The 26,106-nt window shown below is 39.9% G+C and overlaps 1 protein-coding gene and 1 long non-coding RNA gene across 7 annotated transcripts in view; one reads left to right on the top strand and one right to left on the bottom strand.

The window, feature by feature from the left end:
* The window catches only part of PABIR2 (PABIR family member 2), a 92,177-nt gene extending 67,078 nt beyond the window's left edge, over window positions 1–25,099 (bottom strand). The window contains exons 1-6 of one of the 4 annotated variants that reach the window (XM_051968883.1): window positions 24,962–25,099; window positions 24,391–24,578; window positions 22,855–22,933; window positions 878–934; window positions 388–431; window positions 254–308 (exon numbers count right to left, since the gene is read on the bottom strand). In XM_051968883.1, the coding sequence (XP_051824843.1) occupies window positions 254–308; window positions 388–431; window positions 878–934; window positions 22,855–22,933; window positions 24,391–24,500 (345 nt within the window). In that variant the 5' untranslated portion in view covers window positions 24,501–24,578; window positions 24,962–25,099. The other 3 variants (XR_007948927.1, XM_051968882.1, XM_051968884.1) reach the window with 3 other exon arrangements.
* Window positions 1,747–24,249, top strand: LOC127542944 (uncharacterized). 3 transcript variants are annotated; one of them, XR_007948928.1, is made up of 4 exons: window positions 1,747–5,329; window positions 6,076–8,318; window positions 9,887–9,941; window positions 23,965–24,249. It is a non-coding gene; the product is annotated as an uncharacterized LOC127542944 (long non-coding RNA). The 3 variants fall into 3 exon arrangements; XR_007948930.1 differs by lacking the exon at window positions 23,965–24,249 and adding an exon at window positions 19,877–21,644; XR_007948929.1 differs by having other exon boundaries at window positions 1,749–5,329; window positions 6,076–6,172.
* Window positions 25,100–26,106: the final 1,007 nt, after the last annotated feature.

The following is a 26,106-nucleotide window of genomic DNA, read 5'->3' as shown; positions in this document are numbered from 1 at the left end:
ACTCTAGAAATAAATCACAAAATATTATGTTTGCTTTTAGAACACATAAATGTGCAAATCCACAAAAGGCCTCCTGTATTTATTTAAACCTGTTTCTTCAGATAAGAACTGCTATAATTTTAGAAATGAAAGGCATATAAAAGTTGTATGGACAAATGAAGAGAGCCAATGAATAAATGAAGTGGTTTTTTTAAAAGCTACCTTTCAAATTAGACTTGCAAAAAAAAAAAAAAATTTTTTTTTTTTTTTTTACCAAACTTAAGCTTTCTTCCCAGGAATGGCTTATCTGCATTGCTGTCTGTACTTCCCTGAAACACAAAAAAAAACCGATCAGTCCCTACGGATGGTACATATAAGGATGAGTCCCCATTCTCAGAAACCACTCACCTCTCATGAGCAGCTTCTCTGTTCATCAGGTCTACTCCTTCTTCCTAAAAATAGAATGTATACTCAGGGCTTGAAGACCATAAATAACATTTTCCATAAGGCCTCTTTTCCCCCTTATCTTGATTTTGAAGCAAGTGACCTTAAAAATTAAAAGTACATCTAGCAAAGCCAAGTATTCCCAAATCTCCACTTCCTCATCTTATCTACAAATATTGAGAGACATTTGAGTCTGATCTGCCTACATACCCCTGACTCCCTCTTGGGGTTATATAACTATCTAACCTAAATAATTATTCAAAAGAATCTCATAGATTCTGATGGAATTCTGGCTCCAACTACAAAAGAGGATAAGCATCCTTATTCTAAACAGAGAGGATATAAATAAATTGTTAAAAAGAGTAAGGTGACCTTTGAATGTTGAAAATTTTAAAGTAAAAATAAAATCAAAACATCATTTATAAAAAGTTTAGAATATGAAAGTAAAATTTACCCTTTTGATTTGATGAAGTCTGCTGCTGGGAACACGAATAGGAGAAGATGACAGCAACTGAGAAAACAAACAAAAGAAAACATTCACTGTTTTCTGAACTGTAACAGTCTGCTTTCAATATTAATGTACAATGCATTCTTATATTCGTGTGTACATATATTTTAAAAAACCCAGACATCTCAGAAATTCAGCTCTCTAAATCACTGAACATTAATGGACATAGAGGCAATACATTCGGTCTCTGGAAAGTACACCAGGTGCTGAACCTCAAAGCACCATCTGTTAATAGACAAGCAGTGACTTTACCACTTTTCCTAAATGTATTCAGACCAATGTAAATGATGTAAAAAAAAAAAAAATTCCAGCCTTGGAAATAGCCACTTCCTAACTGGCCCAGAATAACTAACTTTTTAAACAGGATAAATAGAAAAGACTGCTCTTATTCATTTTAGTTCCAATATACATTAAAGCTAGGGGAACAGACTAATAAGTTAGTCTAGTCTGGTGGTTTCTGAATGTAAAAAATCCACGCAATCCTAACAGTCTCTAAATAAATACTTAGATGCTACATCCAAAAGATTCCATTTATACAGTTTAGGAAGCCTAAAATGTGACCCTCAATATGGTCCCAAATCTGGGACGATCAGCTACCGATCAGTTACAGATCCTCATTGATCAAGGGGGTTCCCTCTTTGGGAGTGGCTTACCATAATGAAACAACAGTATGATCATAAGAAAATTGAAACTAGTAAGAAAAGTCAAACTGCAGGGCTAGCTAGGTGGTGCAGTGGATAGAGCACCAGTCTTGAAGTCAGGAGGATCCGAGTTCAAATCTGGTCTCAGACACTTAACACTTCCTAGCTGTGTGACCCTGTCACTTAACTCCAATTGCCTCAGGAAAGAAAGAAAAATCAAAATGCTACACTCATTTATCACATTCCTAATATGTGCAGCATATCCTACAAGACAGTACAAGGACTATATCAAGATGAACACTACAGGGTGCCTAATCTGAAGTCTGAATCCAATACCAGATGAAGGCACCTCTTTACTAAACAATGTTGCTCTCTTTTCTATAACATATTTCACTTTGTAAAAATTATTATATTTTTTGTAAAGCACCATGTGATTTTTATTTTTTAAAGCCTTTTATTTGCAAAACATATGCACAGATTTTTTTTTTTTTAAATTATAAAGTGCAATGGAAAGAGCACTAATTTTGGAGTTGAATGACCTGGATTTAAATACCAGCTTTTGTCAGTCAGTATCTGTAGGATTTGGAACAAGTCATTTTTCTTTTTTATTTTAAAATGGGAGTGGATGAGATGACAAAAGGACCCTTCACCTTGCACACCAGACCCCGTGTCCCTTGTGATCCAAACCGAGTGACATTTCTAAGTAGCCAATCGAATTGGACAAGTATTTATTCGATGACTCCTATATGCAAGGTAGCAAAGTGATAGGAATACAAAATTGGGAGACAGAGCATACCAAGTGGGGTTATTCTGCAGTAAAGCCAGAGAGATGGTCTAGAGCAGGGGTCCTCAAACTATGGCCAGCGGCCAGATGCGGCAGCTGAGGACGATTATCCCCCTCCCCCAGGGCTATGAAGTTTCTTTATTTAAAGGCCCACAAAACAAAGTTTTTGTTTTTACTATAGTCTGCAGTCTGAGGGACAGTGAACTGGCCCCCTATTTAAAAAGTCTGAGGACCCCTGGTCTAGAGCCTGAGGAGGAGAGGCTTCATAGGCCAATATAAGGAATCTAGATCGTCTCCAAGTGAAGGCCCTTGAAGAGAAGACAAGAATAAGCATATGCTTTAGCAGAATTATTTTGTCAGCTATGAGAAATGAAGAGGGGAAGCTTGAGGCAGACACCAATGAGCTATTCAGTCATTCAACATGTATTTATTAAGCAACTTATGTTGCTAGAGATCCCCAGGATGGGGAGAAAAATCAAACCATTCATATCCTTAAGGAATAGAACAATATGACCACCTAGAAGTATATACAAAATACAGAAACCGAAGAAAGGTGGGGGTGAGGGGAGGCACTTGCATAGTTAGTGGAAGTAAAAGTCTTTTGTAAAAGGGGATGTTTGAACTGAGCTTTAAATGAAATTAGGGATTCTGAGAGGGAAAAGCAAGGAGGAACTATATTCCAGACATGAAAGACAGCCAGAAAAGGTACAGAAGAAGCAGATAATTGTTAAGAGGGCCTTTTAAAAAGAATGGTAAGAAGGTAAATCTGCTTAGACCCAAAGAATGTATACATGAGGGTAATTTTTTTTTTTTTTTGGTTTGTTTTTGCTGAGGCAATCAGGGTTAAGTGACTTGCCCAGAGTCACACAGCCAGTAAGTATTAAGTGTCTAAGGCTGGATTTGAATGCAAGTCCTCCTGACTTCAGGGCCAGTGCTCTACCCACTGTGCCACCTAGCTACCCCCAGGAGAGTACTGTATAATCAAGCTGGAGCCAGTTTGGGAAGGGCCTTAAATGTCAAAGTCATTGGGATTTACTGAGTTTGGGGATGAGATGGTCCTGGGGCTTATGAAAAATGACTAACCAGTTATGCAGATTCTACATATGGTTAATAATCATCAGGTCGTGTTAACAAATGAAATGGTAAAAGAGAAGATCTTAAGGTTAAAAAGAAGTACTTTTGGTGATGCTTTAACATGTCTTATGTTAAGGAGCTTTATTATGCATTACTTTATTTCCTTATTCATGAGGTATTTTTTGTGAAAAGAGTTAAGGATGTGATTTATTAGAAATGTATGTGTTGTATTACTTCTTACTATAGATGTTTAAAGCCTCTGAACATGCTTTCAAAAAGAGAACTGGCATTATTTATTTGTTTGCCAGAATTTTGGAAATATGAGGTCATACTAGTTTAATTTATTTTAAAAGTTGCACTTTTCTTGGAAAGAAGCAGAAGCTGAGAAGATAGACATGCTAGTACATTTTTATATCTATTTGCAAAATTGAAGGGGCTAAACTTGACAATGTAGTTCTTTGTACAGCCTATTGTTTTTGTTATTTTTTCCCCCAAAGATAAAATACAATCGAATGATTGTCTTAAATATTGTGAACAAAATTTCTAGTAAATTTGGCTTCAATGTTTCATTTTTAATTAATTTTGAACATTATTTATTTACCAGAAAATTAAAACAGTAATTTAAAAAAAAAGAAAGAAAGAAAACTATCTGGTGGCTGTATGAAAAATTGAATCCCTGCCCCTTCAAGAAGCTTATATTCTAATGGAGGAGAAAACCTATACATAAAAAGGTATAGAGAAGGTATCTACAGAGGGGGTGGAAAGCAGTCTTGAAAAAAACAGCATTAATAACAGAAGGGACCAGGAAAGAGGCTTTCTGCACAAGGTGGGAATCTTGAAGGAAGCCAGAGAAACCAAGTTAAATCAGAAGGGAGAATTCCAGATCTGGGGGACAGCCAGTATAAAGGTATGGAAATGGGAGAAAATAATTGCCAGCAATGACATCATACTTTAAGGTTTACAAAGTGCTTTACAAATATTATTTCATTTCATCCTCATAACTCTGGGAAGCAGGTCTTATTATTATCCTGTATTTTTAGATGAGGATGAGGAAACTGAGACAGACAGGTTAAATGATTCGCTCAGGGTCACACAGTTAGTGAGGGTCTGGGGTCGGATGAATCCAGCTGCTAACAGAGCTTCAGGGGGGAGCAATAACAAATAAGCAAGGGCAGCTCAATCATGGCAGGAGTGGAGAGGAATAAAATATAAGAAGACTGGAAACATCAGAAGGGACTAGGATGTAGGGAGCTTTAAATGCCAGAGGAGCTTGTATTTGATCTTGGAAGTACTGGGAAGTCACTGGACTTTTTTAAGTGGCAGGGGGTTGAGGAGAAAGGAGGGATTTTGTGGAAAATCACATTGAAAATCACACTGACAGGTGAGTGGGAGAGGGACTGGAATGGGCAAATTTGAGACAGGAAGACCTACTAAGATGCCATCGAAATAGTCCAAGTCAGAGATGATGAGGGTTGTTGATTAACTGGAAAGAAGATACATGAAATATCTTAGAGGTAGAAAAGGCAGGATTTAGCAACCGATTAACCACATAGAACAAGTGAGAATTTAAGGATGCCGCTGAGGTTATGAATCTCGGTGATGGAACAGATTAGAGTGCCCTGATCAGGGATAGGAAAGTTCAAAGGGGGACGGCTTGGGAGGTAGAAGATAATGAGTTCTGTTCTGCACATGCTGAGAGAGTTTGTGATGTGAGACTGCAGAAGAGAGAGAATGAGAGAGAGCTGAGAATCATAAAAATGATAATTGAACCCATGGGAGCTGATCAAGTCATTAAAGAGAAAAAAAAAAGAACCAGAACAGGACCTTAGAGGATGCCCATAGGGAGTGGGCAAGACAAGGATGAAGACCTAGCAATGGAGCCAGAGAAGGAGAAGACAGGTAGAAAAAGAAGAGAGAGCAATGTAACAAAACCCAGAGAGAAATAAGTATTAGGGAAGAGGTGATCACGATTGTTAGATGCTGTACAGAGAACATGAAAAATAAGCACTGAAAAAAGGCCATTTGATTGGGCAATTAGAGAGATCATTGGTAACTTTGGAAAGAGCAGTTTCAGTTAAATAGTGAGGTCATATCATTTACAAGAGTGAGAGAAGCAAGAAGAGGCACTGAACAGAGATGACACTTTAAAGTTTAGCTGAGAAGAGGAGAAAAGAGAAGATTATACCTGGTTGGCTTTTTTAGTGAGACTTTTTTAGGTGGAAGGGAAATATGGATATATGTAGGCAGGGAAGGAGCCGATAGACAGGGAGGGATTGAAGGTAAGAGAGACAATGAGGAAGTTGGGAGGGGATGGGATCGAGGATGCATCCAGAAGAATTAGTCTTAGCAAGGAGAAGGACCACTTCTTTATCAAAAACCAGAGCGAAGGAGAAATTAGTGGGGGAGTTCTTAGTGAATGTTCTCAATTTTTCCTATGAAGTATAAGACAAAGTCATGAGCTGAGAAGAAGGGGATGCAGTGGAAGGTTATGGAAAGAGGAGACTTTGCAATAACAACCGTGGAAAGTGGGAGACTGAATCTGTTGAGATGGAACAGAATGTTTACCTTGCTGTGGTGAGGATCCAGTTGATTAAATAACAAATTTGGAGCAGATGCGGTAAGCACGATTTTGTGTTGTCTTCCAGCTCGGTTCAACAGCATATGAAGAAGCAAAAGAGGCAAGTGGTAGGAATAACCTAGGTTGGGAGTCTGGCAAGGCTTGGCTGGCAACCGGATAAGGAGGTAAGGGATAAGAGAGTAAAATGTAACAATGAGTTGGCTCACCCAAGGGCTCGAGATAAGAAAAAGAACATAGCTAGGTCAGGGGCAATGGCCTCAAAAGAATTTAGTAGAAGGAATGGAGGTCATAGTGATGATAGTGGGAACAATCTGCTGGAGAAGATGGGTGGGGACAGGTACATCGAAGTACTTATAGAGGAGGTACCTATGGCCATGAAAAAGCTCTCTATCAGAGACTGAAGTAAAGGAGATGATAACCAGAATGCAATGAGGAGAAGGGGAAAAGTGGGAGTTTTCAGGCAATGACTTCATTTTTCCAGTGAACTATAAAGCCAAGTTCTCAGCTTGGAGGAGAGAAAGCTTAGGGGGTTGGCAGAAGAGTAACAGTATGGAAGGCCCACAGGTAAAAGGGGTTTGGTACAGCCACTGTGGAGAGTGGGATGAGGATTCAGTTATGGAAGACAAGGACTGTTTTGCTAGTGACAGGTCACTTGAAATTAGTGAGCATAAATCTAAAGTGAACTCGGCATAGTTTCATGATTTCCTTTGAGTCCACTCTGCAGCATGTGAGAAAAAATGGAGGAGGTAAATGGTGAGAGTAAACTAAGGGCAAAGGGCTTGAGAGCAGGGAACTTTGTCTACCAAGGGGTTGAGACTGGGAAGGGGGATTGTAGCCAGAGCAGGAGGAGCCCGGAAAAATTCTGAGGCATGAAGCAATCAAGGGTGAGGACAAAGACTAGATTTAGGAAGAATAACACATGAGGAGAGATTGAGAGGAAAAAAAAAAAGGATTCTGAGATTTACCGAATGTGGAATTGGTATGCCTTTGGTGATGGCAAGCTCAAGGGTAGGACTATTCCTACGGGAAGCTATGTGGAGGTCATCACTCAATACCAGCTCCTCACATTGGTTCCCTTGCCTGAGCTGCTTAACACGTTCAAAGGACAAATTTGTAAGAACACAGTCAAAAACAAAATCTATGGTCCCGGCCTCTCGGGAGCTCACAATTTATTCAGAAAGCTAAGAGATACACGATTACAAAACATAACAGCAAAGGCAGCCAGTTCGTTTTGCAGATGAGGAGCTGAGGCAAATAGGGTTAAGTGATTTGCCCAGAATCACACAGGCTGGATGAGTTTTCCTGACTCCAGGTGATTTATCCTGAACTGAAACGCCACCTAGCGTCCATGATGTGGATGCATCCTAAACCTGTGTGATTAATATACAAGCCTGGGGGAAGAAGTCATTGGAAATTCATTGAGGATATCATATATAGAATTTTTAAAAAGAGAGAGAGATTAACTTAATGACATGTTAAATATGGATCAGATAGAGGAATTAAAAGATCTAGATTACAGAGGCAAAACACAGGAGAGAATAAGAGGGAGGATGGGGCCATTTTTATGCTGGTTGGTAAAGCTACAATTCACAGTACTTGAAGAGGTTAATGAGCTTAGCGAAGGAATTATTTGAAGGGAATAGCAATAAGAATGCTTAAGTCTCCAAATAAAAGCAGAAAGCAGATAAGACAACTGAGGGAAAAGTGTCCAACCTGTTAAGAAAAGGAGAAAGACACAGGGGCATGTAGATAACTACCCAAGATCTATGGGTACTACCCACAGCCTGAACATGGACTGACAGATTGAGAGCTGGAAATAATCTCTGAGGTCATCTAGTGAAGCTCTCTCATTTAACACTAGTAGAAAACTGAGGCCCAGAGGGTGAAATGAATTGCCCCAAATGGGAAACCAAGTGGCAGTTCCAGGCTCTGAAGTCAGGTCCTCTGACTCCAAATTTACAACCACTTCCAAGGCACCGAAACCATTGAGCTCCAAAAGTTGCTGCTGAGTAAGCTTTGTACTCAGTGACAAGTATCTGTTATTAAGTCCTAATTCATATGCATCTCAAATTCTTCCAACAGTTAAAATAGACACTACTGTCACTTCTAATTAAGATACTTCCAAAAAGGGATTTGCTGAAAGGGAGTTTTTACTTCATTATAAATCCTTTTATGTGTTTTCTGTTTTCACTCTTAACTTCAGGGGCCAAACTCTGACGGGGTCCTCTAAGGCATCTGACAAAGGACAAAAATGTCAGGCTAACAAATGTGAGACCATTGCTACAAGACCATAAGATAATGGGAAAGAAAGTAAGCAATGATTGAGATAAGGAACAAATGAATGAAGCTTCTGTGATCTTATGGAGAAAGTTCGTTACAGGGCAGAAGAAAAAGAATAACAGAACAGATAAGGCTACAAATACTAGCAAATTCAGAATCAACAAAATGAAAACAAAGTTTCTCAGGAAGTAGAAGGGAAATAGGCTAAGAAGAATTTAATTATAAAAGACAAAGGACCATCATATCGATTTTGTAAAAGGACAAGTATGGAGGACAGAAAGGCAGGTGATATCAACAGAACAGTATGAGGGAAGAAACATATCCTAAGATAGCAAATGTATAATCAAATAACTGACCAACTTAGTGAAATGTTAGCAAAGTGTATAGAAGTTACTAAAAGGATATGAAGCCTGTTTGAAGCTTATCTTATTAAGTTGAAAAATGTGAGCCTAATCGTTTCATATAAGGATACACGATGATGTTCTTTCACCCACTCTGCTCACTTGGCCCCAGCTTCTGTAGTCTATAGCTTCACTACTGCAGGCACATAATCATGGTCCTTTCCAGGTACCTTTCCAGAATGCTTTATAGGCTAGCTGGCCTAATACTCTTAGCCTCGTCAACGATAGGATCACGACCAGGAAGGGAAGGCAGCTAATGAGGCCAAAGTAAGGGCCATGACACTGGACGTGAAAGAGTGAATTTTTGTTTTTTTTGTTTTTGGCAAGAGGCAGTTGGGGTTAAGTGACTTTCCCAGGATCACACAGCTAGGAAGTGTTAAGTGTCTGAGGCCAGATTTGAACCTAGGTTCTCCTGACTTCAGAGCTGGTGCTCTATCCCCTGCGCTACCTAGCCTCCCAAATTTTAGACTTCTTGATCACAGCGGCAGAATATTTCTAAATCAGGGATAGGACCATGATTATGTGCCTCAGTAGTGAAGCTATAGACTACAGAAGCTGGGGCCAAGTGAGCAGAGTGGGTGAAAGAACATCATCGTGTATATTTAAATCCATAAATATAAAAGCAGAGGTGTGAGTGGCTAAGAAGACTATGGGACAAATGACAAAGTTCTGAAAAGTGGGAGAATGACCTGGGCAAGTACAGAGCTGGATAAGGTAACTTAGAAAATGGGTTCGGAGTTAGAGCTAAAAAGACTTAGGGAATCATTTAATCCAACTTCCTTATTTTAGAGAAGAGAAAAATCAAGGCACAGAGCAGGAAAGTGACTTGCATCACTCTGACTTGTGTAAATTCACAAAGGCAATTAAGATGTCATGTGCCATTGCCCAGTAGAGAAGAGGTCAAAGGGCAGGAACGAGTAGTTCAAAGAGAAATTGTCAACAACTGAGAGTCATACAGAAAATTGCTCCAAAACACTCCAGCAAAATATAATTTAAAATACAAATGTAATCCTTCACACCAGAACATCAGCAAATGTGACAAAATAATAGCAATCATTTATAAAGTACCTCTTAAGGTTTGCAAAGTACTTATATAAGAATAATTCATATGCATTATATAATTGATAGCTATATTATCTCATTTGATCCTTACAAGAACCCTGAGAGGTTAAATGCTATTATGATTCCATTTTACAGATGGGGAAATTGAGACAAGCAGAAGTTAAGCGACTTGCCCAGGATCATACAAATAGTAAGTATCCAAAGTGAAATTTTAACTTGCCTTCCTGACCCCAGGCCCAGCACTATCTACTGCACCACCCAGATGCTCTAATATCGACCATTAGAAGCAGTCAATACTGAAAAAAAGTCAGGAAGTCATAAACAAGGTTAAACAAAGATTATCAGAAAGTCATTGGGGAGAAAGTCTGAGAAGAACTTAGGTACAAAAATTGAACAATGGCAGACAATTTATAATTAAGAACTTCTCAAAGAAGACAAGAGTATAAAAGAAGATTGAGGAAATCAGTGTTAGTCAATTCTGAGACATGAAACGTGATCAAATAATTCACAAATTAAAGGAAATCGGGGGGGGGGGAGTACAGAACTTACCAAAATATGAAGCATGTTTAAGTAGCAGAGGATTCATTAAATAGAAAATCTGAGAATTTTTTCTCAGCAGCTTCACTACTGCAGGTACATAAAAATGTTTAAGCATTACTCCTTAATGGCCACAAGGTGTCCCTGCTTCTTCTTTTTTTAAAATAAAATCCTTCCTAGTCCTGGGATCTTTCTCAGGCTGGAAGTCCAAGGGCTTCTTATGCGCCCAATTTGACCACTGATCTATATAGGGGAGCTTTGACCTGCTCCGTTTCCATCCTGAGCAGTCTAGAACCCTGCTATTCCAAGGACCTCATGCTAAGCCGGACTCAGTGCAGACACTTTAGACCACTGAAACGCAGAACTCCCCAGGCTCAGAAGAGTAACGAGGTATAACAAAGACCCATTCCGAGCAGGTGTTCCAGTACCTGGCCAAGTGCTTCCCCTTTTAAAAAGAGCCTGCTTTGCAGATTGACTGGCCCAATGGCATATATGTCCATTAGTCTTGTTAACTAATTGTAGAATTAAGAAGGGAGGTCAGAGCAATAATGCAGTAGCGGGGGCGAGAGGGAGGCAAGAGGGAAGGATGGAATACCAGATTACGGTCAGATGGGAGAAATTCCCAAATTCTGGATCACGGAGGTAGAACATTTATAGGCAATGGCAAAGCAAAGAGATGAAATCCTAATAAATTGAAGGCCTCAGGGAGAAGTCACAGGAAAGACTCAATGTACAAGGCAATGCTTGAGCCCCCTCTTAATAGAAGAAAGGAATTTTCTGAGGCAAAGGTGAGAAGGGAATGCATTGCTGCCATGGGCAAAAGAGATGGATTTCCACGCATGAGGAACAGAAAGAAGAGTAGTTCTGTGAAATCCGGCTCTGGACAATGATGCTGGAATGACAGGGCGTGGTCAGGTTGTTAAGTGTGTAAAAAACCAGAGTTGTTGCAGGGAGGTGGATGGAGAAGAAAAATAAATGTGTTTACTGAACAAATACATATAAAAATTAATTTGCAAAAGAGAGAAAGGGTAAATAAAACAGGTTATGTTTTAGCCTAAAGGGCACCAGGGGAGTTTACAGATTAGAGGAGGATCATGGTCAGATCCGCACTGAAGAGAAATCACTTAGGCACCTACGTAGCACAGTGGACAGAGAACTAGGCCTGACTCGGAAAGTTCTGAGTTCAAATCTAATTTCAGACACTCACTGGGTGATGCTGAGCAAGTCATTTAACCTCTGTCTGCCTCAGTTTCATCATCTGGAAGGCAGGGATCTTTATAGTACCTATCTCCTGGAGTTGTTGTAAGAATATTTGTAAATCATTTAGCATGTAGTACCTGGTACGTAGTAGGTGCTAGAGAAAATGCTTCTTCCTTTCCCCTTCCCTAGGGGGAGAGACTAAAGCCAGAAAGACCAGTTAAGGGACTATTGTGGTCATCTAGGCCAGAAAAGATAACTCATGTTTAAATTTTTCATTTTTAAAAGAAAATTTTAACCTAGTTTGTGAACTATTTAATATTTTCATAAGTATATGACAATACAATTGGTTTCCTTTGTGTACTGAAAACATCACTTTGAGAAGGGGTCCATAGGTTTCACCAGATTGCCAAAGGGGTCCCCCCCAGACAAAAAGTTAAGAAACCTGGGTCTTTGTGAAAAGTACAGAGAGTCAAAACGAAGATGGTAGCTATGCAGATAAAGAAAGGGGACTGGAAGCCAAGAGATGTGCCTGCAGAAACTGAAGGGGAAAGTGAGGAATCTAAGATGAACATCAAGGTTAAGGACCGGGGGAGTACCTTCAAGTCAAGGGAGAGAAGCCTGAAAAAGGGTTAAGTTGCAAAGGAAAATAGGGGAGTTCCATTTTGGACATGTTGAACTGGGCTCTCCAAGCCATCCATTTGGAATATTCAATAGGTAAATGGTAATGGGGGAACTGAAAGGGAAGAAGAGAGACTGGGGCTAGATAGAAATCTGTGAAAAAGTGGTGCAGACACAGGAGCTGATGACAAAAAGCATTCAAAGAGAATAGGATCTTCCAAGTGCTCATAAATATGAGGTCTAGTACAGGGGACTGAGGAAGAACACATCGAGCAGAGAGAAGGAGAAGCAGGCCAGAGTATTGTTACTAAAACCCAAATAGGGTGACGTATCCGAGAGGGTGATCAAGAGCAGGAAAGGAGGAGGACTGACAAAAATCCCCCAACTATCAAATCTGACAATTAAGGGATCACCAGTAACTTCAGACAGGGGTAGTTTTAGTTGACGAAGTGGGAAATCAGATTGCAGAGCATTGAGAAGTGAGTGAAAGGTGAGATAGACACAGTGAAGGCAGCCATATCTTAGGAGTTTGGTTGAAAAAAGGAGGAGAAATACAAAAGGATATTTGGGAGACAATAGAACCAAGCGAAATTTCCTTATGGATTGAGAGAAAAGGAACAATAGACAGAAAGAGGTTAAAAAGGAAAGCACCACGGTATATATAATCTGCTAATGGAGATGGGACGGAATGGGACCGAGTTCACAAGTAGAGCAGATGGACTTGGCAGGGATGAGAGCAACTTCATTACCAAAGAATGGGTGAAAGGAGGAAAGAATGGAAGATCCTGTTAGGGCTTTGAGGTGAAGGAAGGGTGAGAGGAAATGGAGCTCATGGTACATAGCCTTTCAGTCAAGCAAAGGTCTTCAGCTGATACCAGAGAGCAGGAGGAAGAGGTTTAGAAGGCATGAAGAGAAAAGAGGGTTAGAACAACATCTGTGGGGGAGTACGATACAAAATCTGTTAGGGAGAATAAAAGGATTACCTTCCTGCAGAGATGGCCCACTTGAAGTTGGATAGCACATTTATACCATACCAAACTGGCACCACTGTTTGTCCGACTTCCTCCAGCTTTGCTCAGCATCTCACAAAGAAGAGCAGATAAGAGAGACTGCAGAGATAATGGAGGATGAGCGCTCTGGAGGGGAGCGAGTAGTAGTAACAGGACAGCCAAGGGAACAAAGGATTCCAAAGGAGATGATAGGGAGCTGAATGGATTAACTACAGGGATGAGGTTGAGAAAGAAGGAAAGTCAAAAGCAGGGTAGTAACTTGAGAAAGGACTGAAGGGTGAAGGGATTGGAAGTCAGGATGAGTCTGACAACTAGTGTCAGGAGGGACGAGGCATAGGGAGAGATGGAATTACAGAGAAGTACAGGCAGCCAGAGGAATGTCACACATTTTAATGAAGGAAGTGGAAAGTAAATGGTTTGACCCTCCCTGTATGTGACTGAAGTAAAGTGTATGAGGAAGGACAGTTGAGGAATTCTGCACGTATGGATAAAGAACAGGCCGGAAGTCCAAGGGCTTCCCTGGTATCTCTGGCACATCAGGAGAAAGTGAAAAATCAAGCAGACCCTCAGTGGTCACCTCAGAAGAGAATACAGATGAGCCAAGGGAACAGACCTGAACAAAATGCCATCTACACAGCTGGGGGGATATCCAAATCACCGTCACAGATCCAACTGACCAGCTGATAACAGTGCTTCTTTCTATTCCTGTTTTCTTGCTTCTCAAAACGGGAGTTTACAGCTGAACTCTAAATGGGTGATTTGGCGAAAGTTGATAAACACAGAACAATGCTTTAGGAGTTGATAGCGGGAAAGCAAGCATGCAATGATGGCATAAAGAGTGAAAGGATAAAAATACTATGACCCATCTATTAATGACATTGTAGGGCAGAAAAAAGGAAGAAGAGAACAGAAGATCTCAGAACTACTCAGAAGTGTAGTTCTAAGTTAGTAAAGCTTACAGATTGCACTAAGACTTCTGGGATACCCTGTTTAAACAAAAGAAGAGTTAAACAAACAAACAAAAAACAAAACAAGAACTATTAAAAAGAGTTGGGGGGGGGGGAGTCTAAAAAAATTTTAGCCACAAATGCTGAGGATGACAATTTGTTATAAGATTTTTGTCCCCTCAAAGGACATGCATGTAGGCCAGAAAGAATGCAAGCAATCTATATAACCAAGACCCTTGTTATGACTTGTAAGTCTTGAGAAAGATGTCAGAAACTTAACATTCTTCTAAGACATTGCAAAGATAATCATTTCACTGATCAAAAATGTTGTGACATCTTAGAAAAATGGACCAAGTTACTAAAAGAATTTTAGGCACAATTTGGAATCCAGGGACGTCTAAGAAAGGAGGGGGGAAAAGTTTGTCATTTACAGATTATTCCTAAAGAGACCACTAGGTGTCATTCTTTTAAAAGTTCTTACCAGGATGCTCTGGGCAATAAAACATGTCTAAAATCTTGTTGCCCCAAGAAGATAAGCTTTTGCATGTAGTTAAAATCCTAGTTTTCCTTACTAGGTAGACCTAGAACAGAGCAACTCAGATTTCTAATCATTAAATAAGGAAATCTGACCAGATCGTAATTCTAAATCTCTTTATAGTATGGATCCCTTTGGCTGTATACTGAAGAATATGGATTCATTACAATAATGTTTTTTAAATGTACAAAATAATACAATACCAAGGAAACAAATTACATTAAGATATAAATGTGATATTAAGAGATACTTTAAAAATAAAAATCTACATATATAATTTTTTTTTTTAAATACACAAAGCTCAGGTTAAAAACCCCTGGATTGGATAGCCTCTGCCCCTATGACAGTGTCTTATACTATTTTACTTCCTGGGGGGGGGGTCTCACAGTGCTGGGCATAGAACAAGCATTTTCATAGGCGTGTTGTTTTGTCGGTGCACCCACACAACTACTACTTCTGTCAGCTTTTCATAGCAAGAATCATCTCTCTCCTGTTCTCTGGAGCTTCTATCATGGGCAACATAGTGTTTTGTACCTAGTTCTGGAGCACCCAACCTTTTCTTGATAAGGCATCATGTTGAAGGCACCAACAGCTGAAAGGAGATGGCCCAAATCCACAGATGACATTCAGTCTTTTAAAGCTCTCAAGTTAGTGGCTCCCCACCTCCCTCTCTCCCCCCCTCCCCGCCTTGGGGAAGCAGATAATTGTAAAGTGGGACAGGACCTTCAGGATCAGCTAGTCTTACCCCATCATTTTAGAGGATGAAAACGAGCATCAGAAAAGCACGATCTGGCCCACAGTCAATGATTCAGTTTGTGGCAGAGCTAAAATTATAATACTTATCTCCTGCTTTCTAGGCTAGCTTGCTTGCCTAATAAGCAGTGTTTACAAATATGCCAGTGTTTTGATGAAAAGTAAAAACTGTGGCCTAGTCTGCAAACCACTCTTGCCTTGGACTACTGATCTTTGTTACTTATGTTGTTGGTCTGGGGATCTGGTCCAGAGCTATGATCTCAGTGACGTTGGGAGTCTCATCACTGACACAGGCTGGCAGCTGTCCTGCAGTGTAGAATATTAGTGTTTCCTAGAGCACTGAGAAGTGAAGTGACTTGCTCAGGATCATACAGTCACTTTGCATGAGGCCAGCCCTCTGTCCACCATACCAAGCTGCCTTTCATGCTGTTATTACTAATACTACCAACAACTGTACCTCTCCTTCAATTGTGCAGCTAGGTCTTGTTGGATCAACACATACTAAATGATATTAAATCCTCTATGGAAGTTTTAGAAACACAGGCTTAAAGATATTACCTCTTCACTTATTGCTATGCCCACTTCATCCAAAAAAAAAAATAACTTTGATAATTTTCAAGGTTGCTTCTAGCTCTGAATCCTCTGATTCTAAGGTTATAGTTCTGCATCAGTTCCTCACCAACTATTCCTGAAGCCTAGGGAGTTGGTGGAATACCAATGGCTACCCCTGTCGAAGGTAAACACCTGGTGCTTTCTGCTACCTCCTTCCTCCTGGATGAGGGCAGCCAAATCCTTCCCAGAGCTTTCCTATCTCCCACCTGGGAGATGGGCTGGAATGAGATCTTTTCTCCGGCCAAGGCTCTGCTTACTACTCCTTTTCTCTCTAGAGATTTTACCAGCCACACTCTACAACAATTAGCAGCACCAAGGTCCACCTAAGCATCTCCCTCTAATTTATGGCGTTTTAATAAGCCCATATGAGCCAGGAGAATCCAAATTACAAAGTCCTGCTTCTGATACATATATACAGGCCGGGTGACCCTGGGCAAGTCCCTTTAACTTCTTAGCGCTGTGAACAGTTGTCTAGGATTTTAGGAGCAGCTAAGTGACAAAATGGATAGAATGCTGGGCCTGGAATACCAATCCAGTCTTAGACACTTATGAGCTGTGTGATTAAGTCACTTCACTTCTCTTTGCCTCAGTTTCCTCAACTGGAAAATAGAGATAGGAATAGCACTTAGCTCCCAGGGCTCTTATGAGGATCAAATGAGGTATCTGTAAGGCACCGGACACATAGAAGGCACTATATACATGCTAATTACTCGGTAATACCAGTTTTAAGTTGCAGAGAATATGTTCACCTACCTGTATTGGTAGGAGTTTCCTCATTGGGAAGTTTCCCTGTACCAATATAATTACCTACTCTTACTAGAACAGTCTACGAGGGGAATGCTACAGATATAGTTTATCTGGATCTTAGCAAATCACATGATAATATGAAAAAGATGGAGAGATGTAGGTTTAAAGTTAGACAGTACAAATAAATGGATTCAGAGCTGACCTGACTCAAGAAATAGCCATTAATGACTTCATATTAGTTTGAAAGGAAGCCTCCCATGGAGTGCTCCAGGGATCTGTGTTGTTTCACATTTTTATCAATAACTCAGATAAAAGCATCCTTATTAAATTTGCAGATGACACAAAGCTAGGAGGAATTAGCTTATACACTGAGTGATGGGTTCAGCATCCAAAAAGATCTCGATGGATCTGAAAATTGGGCCGAATTGAATAAAAATACTGTTTCAGTAGGAACAGGTATAAATGAAGTCTTACACTTGGGTGTGAGCAGTCAATTTTACAAGTTCAAGACTTAGTGATATGGTTAGGTAATAGTTTATCTAAAAAAAGATCTAGGGATTCATAAGAGAATAAAGCTCAGTAATGGTCACTAATGTGATCTGGCAGCTAAAAACCAAATGTAATATGGGCCACGCTGAAGAACTTATCTTCCAGGAATAAGGTGATTTCACTATCTTGTGACCTGGTCACGCAAATTTTGGGATACTGAGTGCTGTTCTGGGTACCAGATTTTAGGAAGGATACTAATGATAAGCTAGACAGTGTTTAGAATATTGAGGACAACCAGAATGATGAAGGATCTTAAGCCCACCATATGAGGATCAGGTAAAGGAACTTGGGAGTGCTTAGTATGGCAAAGAGAAGACTCAGTGGCTACGTGAAAGCCTTCTTCAAGTACTTTAGAGGCTATTATATGGAAAGGAGTACTAGACTTGCTCTCTTTGGCTCCAGAAGGGAAAACTAGAAACAATGGGTTGGAATTACAAAAAAGGCAAACTTGATTGAATGTGAGTTACAGCTTCCTAACAATCAGTTATCCAAGACTGGAATGGGCTAGCCAGGCACTTGTTGAGTTCTGTTCAAGTCAAAGTGGGATAAGCACTTGTCAGGTATAATGGAGCAGGTATGGACTAGACTCCCCATCTCGTGGCCCCCTTCCAATTCTCAAATTTCTCAAATTCCATATATAAAGTACCTTGCCCACAGGACACAAATACTAGCAGAGAGGATGCTTTTTGGCTAGGAAAAAGAAATCCAAGTAATACCTTATTTACACTGCACCCTTGGCAATGAAATGTTCCAGATGTGACTTTTCTAGTTAATAAAATCTGTTTAAGGTTTTAACTACTTGGAATGAAAATCTTTTAAAAACATATTACATACACATTTCCCTGTCTTAAACAGTTGATCCTGAACCTGTCAGTCTTTTCTCAGTAGACCAAAGTCATTGGCAAACATTATTGTTGCATTGTACAGTAGTATGTCTTCAGGGACTACTGGGATGCCACATACTGTTTTTTCCTAAGCTGAATGGCACCAAATTGCTCGGCATTTTGAGTTCCATCTGCTTTTCATTAAGTTTATGTCCTTTGCTGTCAGACTATGATCTATCACTTCTTACCACAATCAGCGTGCTTGTTTCTTACCCTAATCACCCTCAACCTCATTGAATTTGATGCTTTAGCCACTGGGGGTTGGGAAACCAGGTTGTTTCATACTTTGTATTATGATGATTTGATAAATCCATGGCCTCATTGTGCAGACCAAAGCCCCTCCTCTATGCCTTTCATCTCATGACCCAAATAATCAAAGGAGCTCATGTACCGAATATATTTTCAGTGGGCTACGGCTGCTCTTTCTAGTTGTTCTATCTTGCGCTTCAATAGTCTTGATGAAATACGTTCCTACAAGGCCTCACAAACCGACTACTACTTAAACAGAACCATCAAGGAGCACAACTCCTGAAACAGATGTAGCAAAGGTGATTCTGAACTCTGAGCAGGACAGTGAACGAATGGAACAAGCATTTGACTTGTAGTCAAGAGAACCAAGGCTTGGAATCCTAGGTCCAACACTTAGCAGTTGACAAGTCACAACCTCTTAGATCCAGTTTCTTCATTTTACTTTCATTACCTCTTCACATTATTTGCCTGTAGAATGTGCTAGGGAAACACGAGTTACTGTCTAGTCCCATACATTTCACGTAGGCCCCAGGATCTATCAAATGCACTGGCAGTAGACCTCTTCAGTCACAGAATTCCAACTGATTGGAGGCTTCAGACCAGGGCTTCTTAAACTTTTTCCATTCAAGACCCCTTTTTACCTGAGAAATTTTTACATGATCCCAGGTATATAGGTAAATAAATTAGGTACACAAATCAAACATTTGCTGATGACAAATCATAATTTCACATTCCCCAGATTCAGTTACTAGACTCCCATGTAGGATTCCAAATCAGTTTAAGAAGCTATGGTCTATGCTTGCCATCTGGGGGAGGGGGTGAAGGGAGGGAGAGGAAAAGTCAGAACAGAAGTGAGTGCAAGGGATAATGTTGTAAAAAATTACCCAGGCATGGGTTCTGTCAATAAAAAGTTATAATTATTTAAAAAAAATAAAAAAAGAAAGAAAAAGAAACATTTAGAGGAATGGTTGATAGTCCCTTTTGGCAAGAGCATGGAGAATGGGGAGAAGAAAGCATGAAATTAAACTGATAAGATAATGTGGCACCAGATTATGGCTTACTTTGAATAGCAAGCAAAATAGTTTGCTGTAGGGAGTCAATGAACATTTTTGAGCAGAGAAATAGAAGAACTGTATCTATACACAGGAAAGAGAAATCTGGCAGCAATGAAATATAATTAGAAGGCAGAAAGAATAGAGACAGGAAAATTTATTAGAAATTATCTGAATAATCAATGTAGGCAGAAGTGAGAAGTCATATTAGAATGCATAGTATAAACCCTTTCAAGATGTTTTCATTTGTTAGATTTCGTGCTATGTACCACTAAAGTATTTGTTCAAAGCAAATATCATTATTTATATCAACAATAGTGTTTGTGAATTCCATTGATTAAATACAGTGGATTGTATTTTCTGATTCTGATCAAAGGATCAGAGATTCAGAGATAAAAGGTATCTTAGAGATCACTAAGTCTATCTCTTTAGTTTTACAGATGAAGATACTGAGGTCTACAGTGACTTTCTCACAGTCTTACTGCTATGAAATATCTAAGGTAGGATTAGAATCCAGGCCTTTCTGACTTTGCCTAATGTTATAAATCCACTTCACCATGCTAAAGGCATCTACTTAAACCATCTCTATGTTCCTTGTTTTCATGCTAGTTTGTACTGTTGCAGTGAATTTCCTTATGCATTTCTCTATCATGAATTATTTTACTTTACAAATTAGAGGCAATAAAAAATGTAAAACAATGGGAAAAAAAAAAAGCTATGGTCTATAGCAGAGATGTTGAATATGTGACCCAAGGATTCTACATGTGGTCCACTACACACCTGAGTATAGCTCAAACCAGATTAAAACAGAATTGAGAAACATATGACAAAATAAATACAAATTCAATAAAACATAGATAATATAACATTTTACTACTAGGTCAATATGCAGCCCTGAGTGATTCTTATGTAGTTTAGGGCCCCCCCCCCCGTTTCTATTTGCATTTGACAACAATGCTCTAAAGGATTATTTTCGTTATCAATATGACTATGTCAAACATAATTTAGTCTTTTCTTCATGGCTCAGGGTCAGTATTACAAACCCCATTATTATACTGGCTCGAATTACAATGTCTCAGGAGGCTACTTCCATACCAGGCATCCTTTGACCCTACCCTCAGCAGCCTGGAAATACTATTCTTTTAAAACATTCTGCTCTTTATGATTTAGTCATTTCCTGAGGCTGTTTACATACCTGTCTCTAACTCTGAGATGAACTAGAAAGCCAGGTTTTTGTTTTTTGGGTTTTTTTAATCACATGTACTTATTTAATAGTTAAATCACCATATTTAGGTGGAAACCTAAAAACAAATCCACTCAAATAATATATAAACACATCACTAAAACTATATCAATTAGTATTTAGTCCTCAATGTATTACAGCTAAGACTCATTCTAAAATCAGCTTCTCCACATGTCTTTGATCAGTTGAGTTGTTAAATATTAGAAAAGTTGGGTTGTTAAATATTAGAAGAGATGTTAAGTACTTTCAAGGTTTTAAAATTTATACAACTGCTATAAGTAAAGTCAAAGTCCCATTAGTAGCCTTCCTCCTCTAGTCTCTGAGTAAATGAGAAATTTAATCTACAGTCTAGGGCTCCAGGAGGCAATTAACCTTTCCCTTGACCACACTGCACTAGGACTCAGTATTTTTCCAATACTCTCTTCCTCTAGAAAGATGGATTATACCATCCCCCAGCTGTGGATGATGATTCCCTTTGTACCCCATCTCCCAGAATATCTCATCTGAATTGTTCAAGATCACTATAGAGATGACAGGAATTTAGAGGAATTCTGAGGATACAAAGCTTAGTTTTTTCTATCCACCTTCCAGTACAGCAGTGGATTTTTTGCTTCTTGTTCTAAGAGGAAATACCCTCCCCAGTTCTTCACATGGGTCCATTGAGTCTCTCCAACAACTAGATATGTCACATCTTAACACTTGGGGAGGGAGGAATCTATTTAGTGTACTAAGTAGCCTAATTCTCCCAATTCTCAAGTTTCTAAACACATAACTTTAAACTTTTATAGACTGCATATTGGTCACTTAGAAACACATCCTCCCTTTTTAATGCTATTATTTCTCTATTTTAATGTTTCATGTTGTTTCTTTTTAATGTTGTTACTGCTCCCACTCATACAATGCTATCTCCTCTAGTCAAGATTAGGGAAACCAATTAAATGGAAAACTCTAGAATTATGAAGAAATCTCATTACAAGGCTTGTTTATTTTGTTAATCATGATTCTTATTGCAATGTCCTCAGTTATCATCATAGGTCATTTGCCACTAGACTAAATGGCTTCAAATTGCTATACTTTTGGTTTTTCTGCTTTTCATACTACCAGTTTATTCTTTTGCTCTCAACAATAATAGCATTTTTTGCTGCTGGTGAGGGTACCACTGAACTCTTCTTTTAAGGTCCAGCAAGTTCCAATGCTATCTTCTCAACCATCTGTATTTTCCCCATCAGTGACTTTGAATAACCTTTCCCTCCTTAGACTTCTAAAGATAACTGTACAGTACCCTTAGGTGGATATGTTTCATTTTGATTTAGTTTTGCTCCATCTTACTACTTCATAATCTCCATGAGCATAAGGGTATGCCATTAACATCTGTATCTCAAATGGTATTTGATATGTAGATGTTTAATGGCTGGAGATAGGGAGAAAAATAGGAATTGGACTTGTGATTTCATTGAGAAATGGAACTCCCTAGGAAATAAGCACCTTTCTTCCCAGTGATTGGGGAAATTGTTGAAAATAGATTAATAGAACCATATCCTAATTTCTTCTAATTCTAACAGCCAGTAGCAAAATAATATATTCCTCAAGAACCTTAGTAGTAAAAAAAAAAAAAATTAGATGGTAAATCTTCAGAGAACAACAAAACAGAGCAGGCAGACTTTTTAGAAAGGGCCTATATATTTTTTAAGTAGCATAATCCCATATATACTCATCAAACAATATAACCTTCTATTTGATTTTTTTTTCATCCTGGAATAATTACAAAACATTGTGAGGTGTAATTTAAAATTAATACTGACTTCCTTCAGAATTATGTACCAACAAATGATAATCACTTTTAAAAAACAAATTCCCATGATAGTAGATAAATTTCACAAAGCCTCCAAAACAGAAAATTGCTATTTATAGAGTAAACATTAAATAAAAACCTCACCAGTTAATCAGATTTTTCAGCAATGTCTGAATACTAAATTTCTTGCTACTACAACATATCTAGCACTTAATTTTAAGGAAAAGCTGTATCTGAAGGGTAAAAAATTTTTTCCTGTCTTAAAAAGTTCAGAAAGGAATAGAGATTAGACCTGTGGTTTTATGTGTATGAGAAATTCCCACCAGTGCTGGTCAGCACATTCTCTGTGGTTCAGATATTTACTGATAAACTTACCAAGTTATGACGGTTCATCACTGTTGTACTATTCCTCCGGGTTCGGATTACATAAGGCTGAAAAATCTGCGAATTATCACTGGAAAATAAGTAGAATTGTTACCATATCTGCTTATCAAAAACATTTTCACTTGTTTTCTTGTCAAACTGCCAGCTAATATCAAAGACTCAAGATTTCAACCTTTTCATCAGGTTAAGTGACTTACTGAGGTCTCCAGATTCCTAATGCATGTACTCCCTCTTAAATGAATACTTCATCATACAAAAGAACTATGTATTTCATGAGTCAAGATGCTTTTAGAAAAGTATAAATTTTGGTCAAGATTGGTATTATTTACTATTTGCTCCTCAAATCTGAAAAGTCATAGGCCACCGAAGAGCTTTTTTGAATTTCGGATCTTACCATGTGAAAGCAATCTCAAATAATCAAGCCATCCTTCCCCTCAAGTTAAAAAAAAATTAGCAAAAAAAAAAGAAAAAGTTGATCTACACCTAAGTTGACACAAATAAATGTTCAACAGGTTGTTCCACATTTCCATTTGGTGCTTAAATAAGATATTCTTGATGAATTCCACAACTCCGAGGCCATATGAAGTCAAATCTATCTAGTCAAATATAATTTTCAAAAATGCTGCTTATAAAATATCGATAGAAAAGACCTGGAAAATACACATATACAAAAATGGAAATATGGAAAATACATATATACAAAAATCTCATTAATGATTTAGTCAATCAAAAAAATACATCTAGTTAATAAGCCAACATTAAAGTTTAAGATTATACAATTTCCTAAATCTTCTAATCTCACAATTTCCTCAATCTAAACTGCATTTCAAAGGGTTGGGTTAATTTGATGTTGGATTTTTTTTTCGGCTGGCATTAAATAAAAAGGTTATGGTCTGCATCTTCAGATGAAGTGCCCACGTTGGCTCACATGAGTGCAATCACAGATTCTTTAGTATTTCTGGTAACCAAACTTAGGATCTGTAAATGATATATTATTTCCTATTACGAATCACTTCCAATCACCTCAAGAGAAATGGCTTCATCATTAAGCTGTCGGTTAAAATATGCTTTAGTGTAGGTTCTTTCTTTGTAATATTACAGGGAAGGCAAATCCCTCAATGCCTCTCGAAACAGGTGTTAAGTTGAAGCCAGCCAACTCCGGAAGTTTCAGATTGACATTGGTTGCTCAGAATCAGGGAGGCCACACAACCTGTCAAAGTATGCAGCCAACCCTGCAGGTCACTTTACATCAAGGCAAGTACTCAGATTCCCTCTCTTCAAGTCCTCTTCCTCCAAACTGTCATCCCACCCTCATACCGGACCTGCTTAACCCTTTTGTAAGCAAGCCTCTCCCCCCCCCCCCCTTCCTGCGAGCCCTCCCTCCTGCCCCGCCCCCCCCATCAGCTACACTCCGATTGCCCTCAAAAGCCCCTGGGTCCAGAGCCTTCCAGTTGCACTGGAGAGGGTAGGTGGCTTACCAAGGGCTCAGAACCTAAGCTCTGTATTCCCCACCCACCTCCTACCCACCTGAGCCCATGGATCAAGGGAGCACTGTTGGATCTCCTCAGGCTGCCTCCATCAGGGGGGGCGGTGGCAGTCGGCAGCTCCAGGTCCAACTCCATTTTTTCCTGAGCCATGCCGGGAGGCTGGGTGTCGGGAGGTGGGGATGGCCTGGGGGTCGATTCTCAACTCGGGGTTCTCTCGGCTCCCACTCACTGCAGGACAGGGAGGGGGGAGAGAAGGAAGCAGCAGGCGAAGGTGGTGGTTCTAGAAGGAGAAGGGGAGGCTCATACTGCCGCCTTCCCCGGGGTCTACAAACATCGCGGCCACCCTGACAGCCGATCACACGACGCGGGGCAAAAGCCCAGCATTGGTAGGGCCTGGGCCTGGGTCTGGGTTTGGGCCTGGGCCCAGCCCCCCATGCTCCGTCCCGGGACTTCGCCCCGCTAATTCTAGGTTCCCCACTCCCCTCCACCCGACCAGATAGGGGCAGATGTAGCCAATCCTCCTCCTCCTCCTCCTCCTCCTCTTCCTCAGGCCGGCAGGATCAGCCCAGGAGAACCAGCTGGCGGATTGAAGCCAAAACAAAAACTACAACCTGCTGCCTGTACAGCTTCCGCCGCCGCCGTAGCCGTCGCCGTCGCCGTCGCCGTCGCCACAGCTTCCGAAGCCTCAGCAACAGCAGGGCCCGCCCTCTTTCCGCCACTCCTGCGCAGGCGCTCTGCAAACACCCCGGCGCGTCAGCTCCCAGGAAGCATGCGCAAGAAAACAACTCCGCGAAAAGGAGGAGCCTTTGCCGGAGGCGGGGCGTTCAGGTAGTAACTATTGGCAGATGGGCCCTGGCGCTAGAATTTGAAAGGGACCAATAGGCTGGTGGAATACGAGCAGCTCCTTCCAGGAAGGGGCTCGGGCCAATGGCTGAAGGAGGAAGCGTGAGGACCCCAAAGCCCCTCTATTCCTTCCCACTCCGACCTTCGGGAGACTCCGTGGCCAATCAGGGAAATTACCTAGATCCGCCAGTTCTGGTGGACTTTCTTTGGAGTGGGGGAAGGGAAGACCGATTTCTTATTGAATTGTAGTGAACATCTGTGCAACTATTTAAGATGCTCAAATGGGAAGCACTAGGTCAAAGGGAGATAAAGAAAGAACTGTATGTAACTGTATGGTTCTATCTCCACGCAATTTTTATAACTCCTTCCCCCTTTTCGGAAAATGGCATTTAGTCTTTTTACTCTTTAAAGCCAAGAAGATGGAAAAACTCGTCCTTATTTCCTTTACTAGTACGGTTAATTTAAGTAAGAGCAGCACCAACCAGTGTAGTAGATAGAACTAAAATCAGAAGAACTTAGGTCTCCCCTCTGACAAATTACTCGCACCGTGATAAGGGACAGATCATTTCATCTCAGAGCCTCACTTTCTATATCTGTAAAATGGGGACAATTACCGTATTGTGAGGAAAGAGTTGAATCGCAAGTGACCAAGAGCTATAGAAATGCAGCTTATAAAATCTGTTTAAAAAAAAAAAAAAAGAGCAGGAATTCAGTTCCAATATGTGCAGGAACTAAGACAGCTGATCGTGACAAATCATGATTCAGAGGCATGACTTCAGTCAGAGGAGATGGGTTTAAATTCCTGGCTCTGCTGCTGACCTTTCAGCTCTAAATCAGGTAAAGCTTTGTGAGAACTGGAATCTTTTGAGCCTCCAGTATGAGTATAGCTCAGGGGAAAAATCCTGTTGGTACT

This window comes from Antechinus flavipes, chromosome X (assembly GCF_016432865.1).
Source record: "Antechinus flavipes isolate AdamAnt ecotype Samford, QLD, Australia chromosome X, AdamAnt_v2, whole genome shotgun sequence".
NCBI lineage: Eukaryota > Metazoa > Chordata > Mammalia > Dasyuromorphia > Dasyuridae > Antechinus > Antechinus flavipes.
Note: the sequence above shows the minus strand (reverse complement) of the source record. Positions and strands in the feature narration are given on the sequence as shown.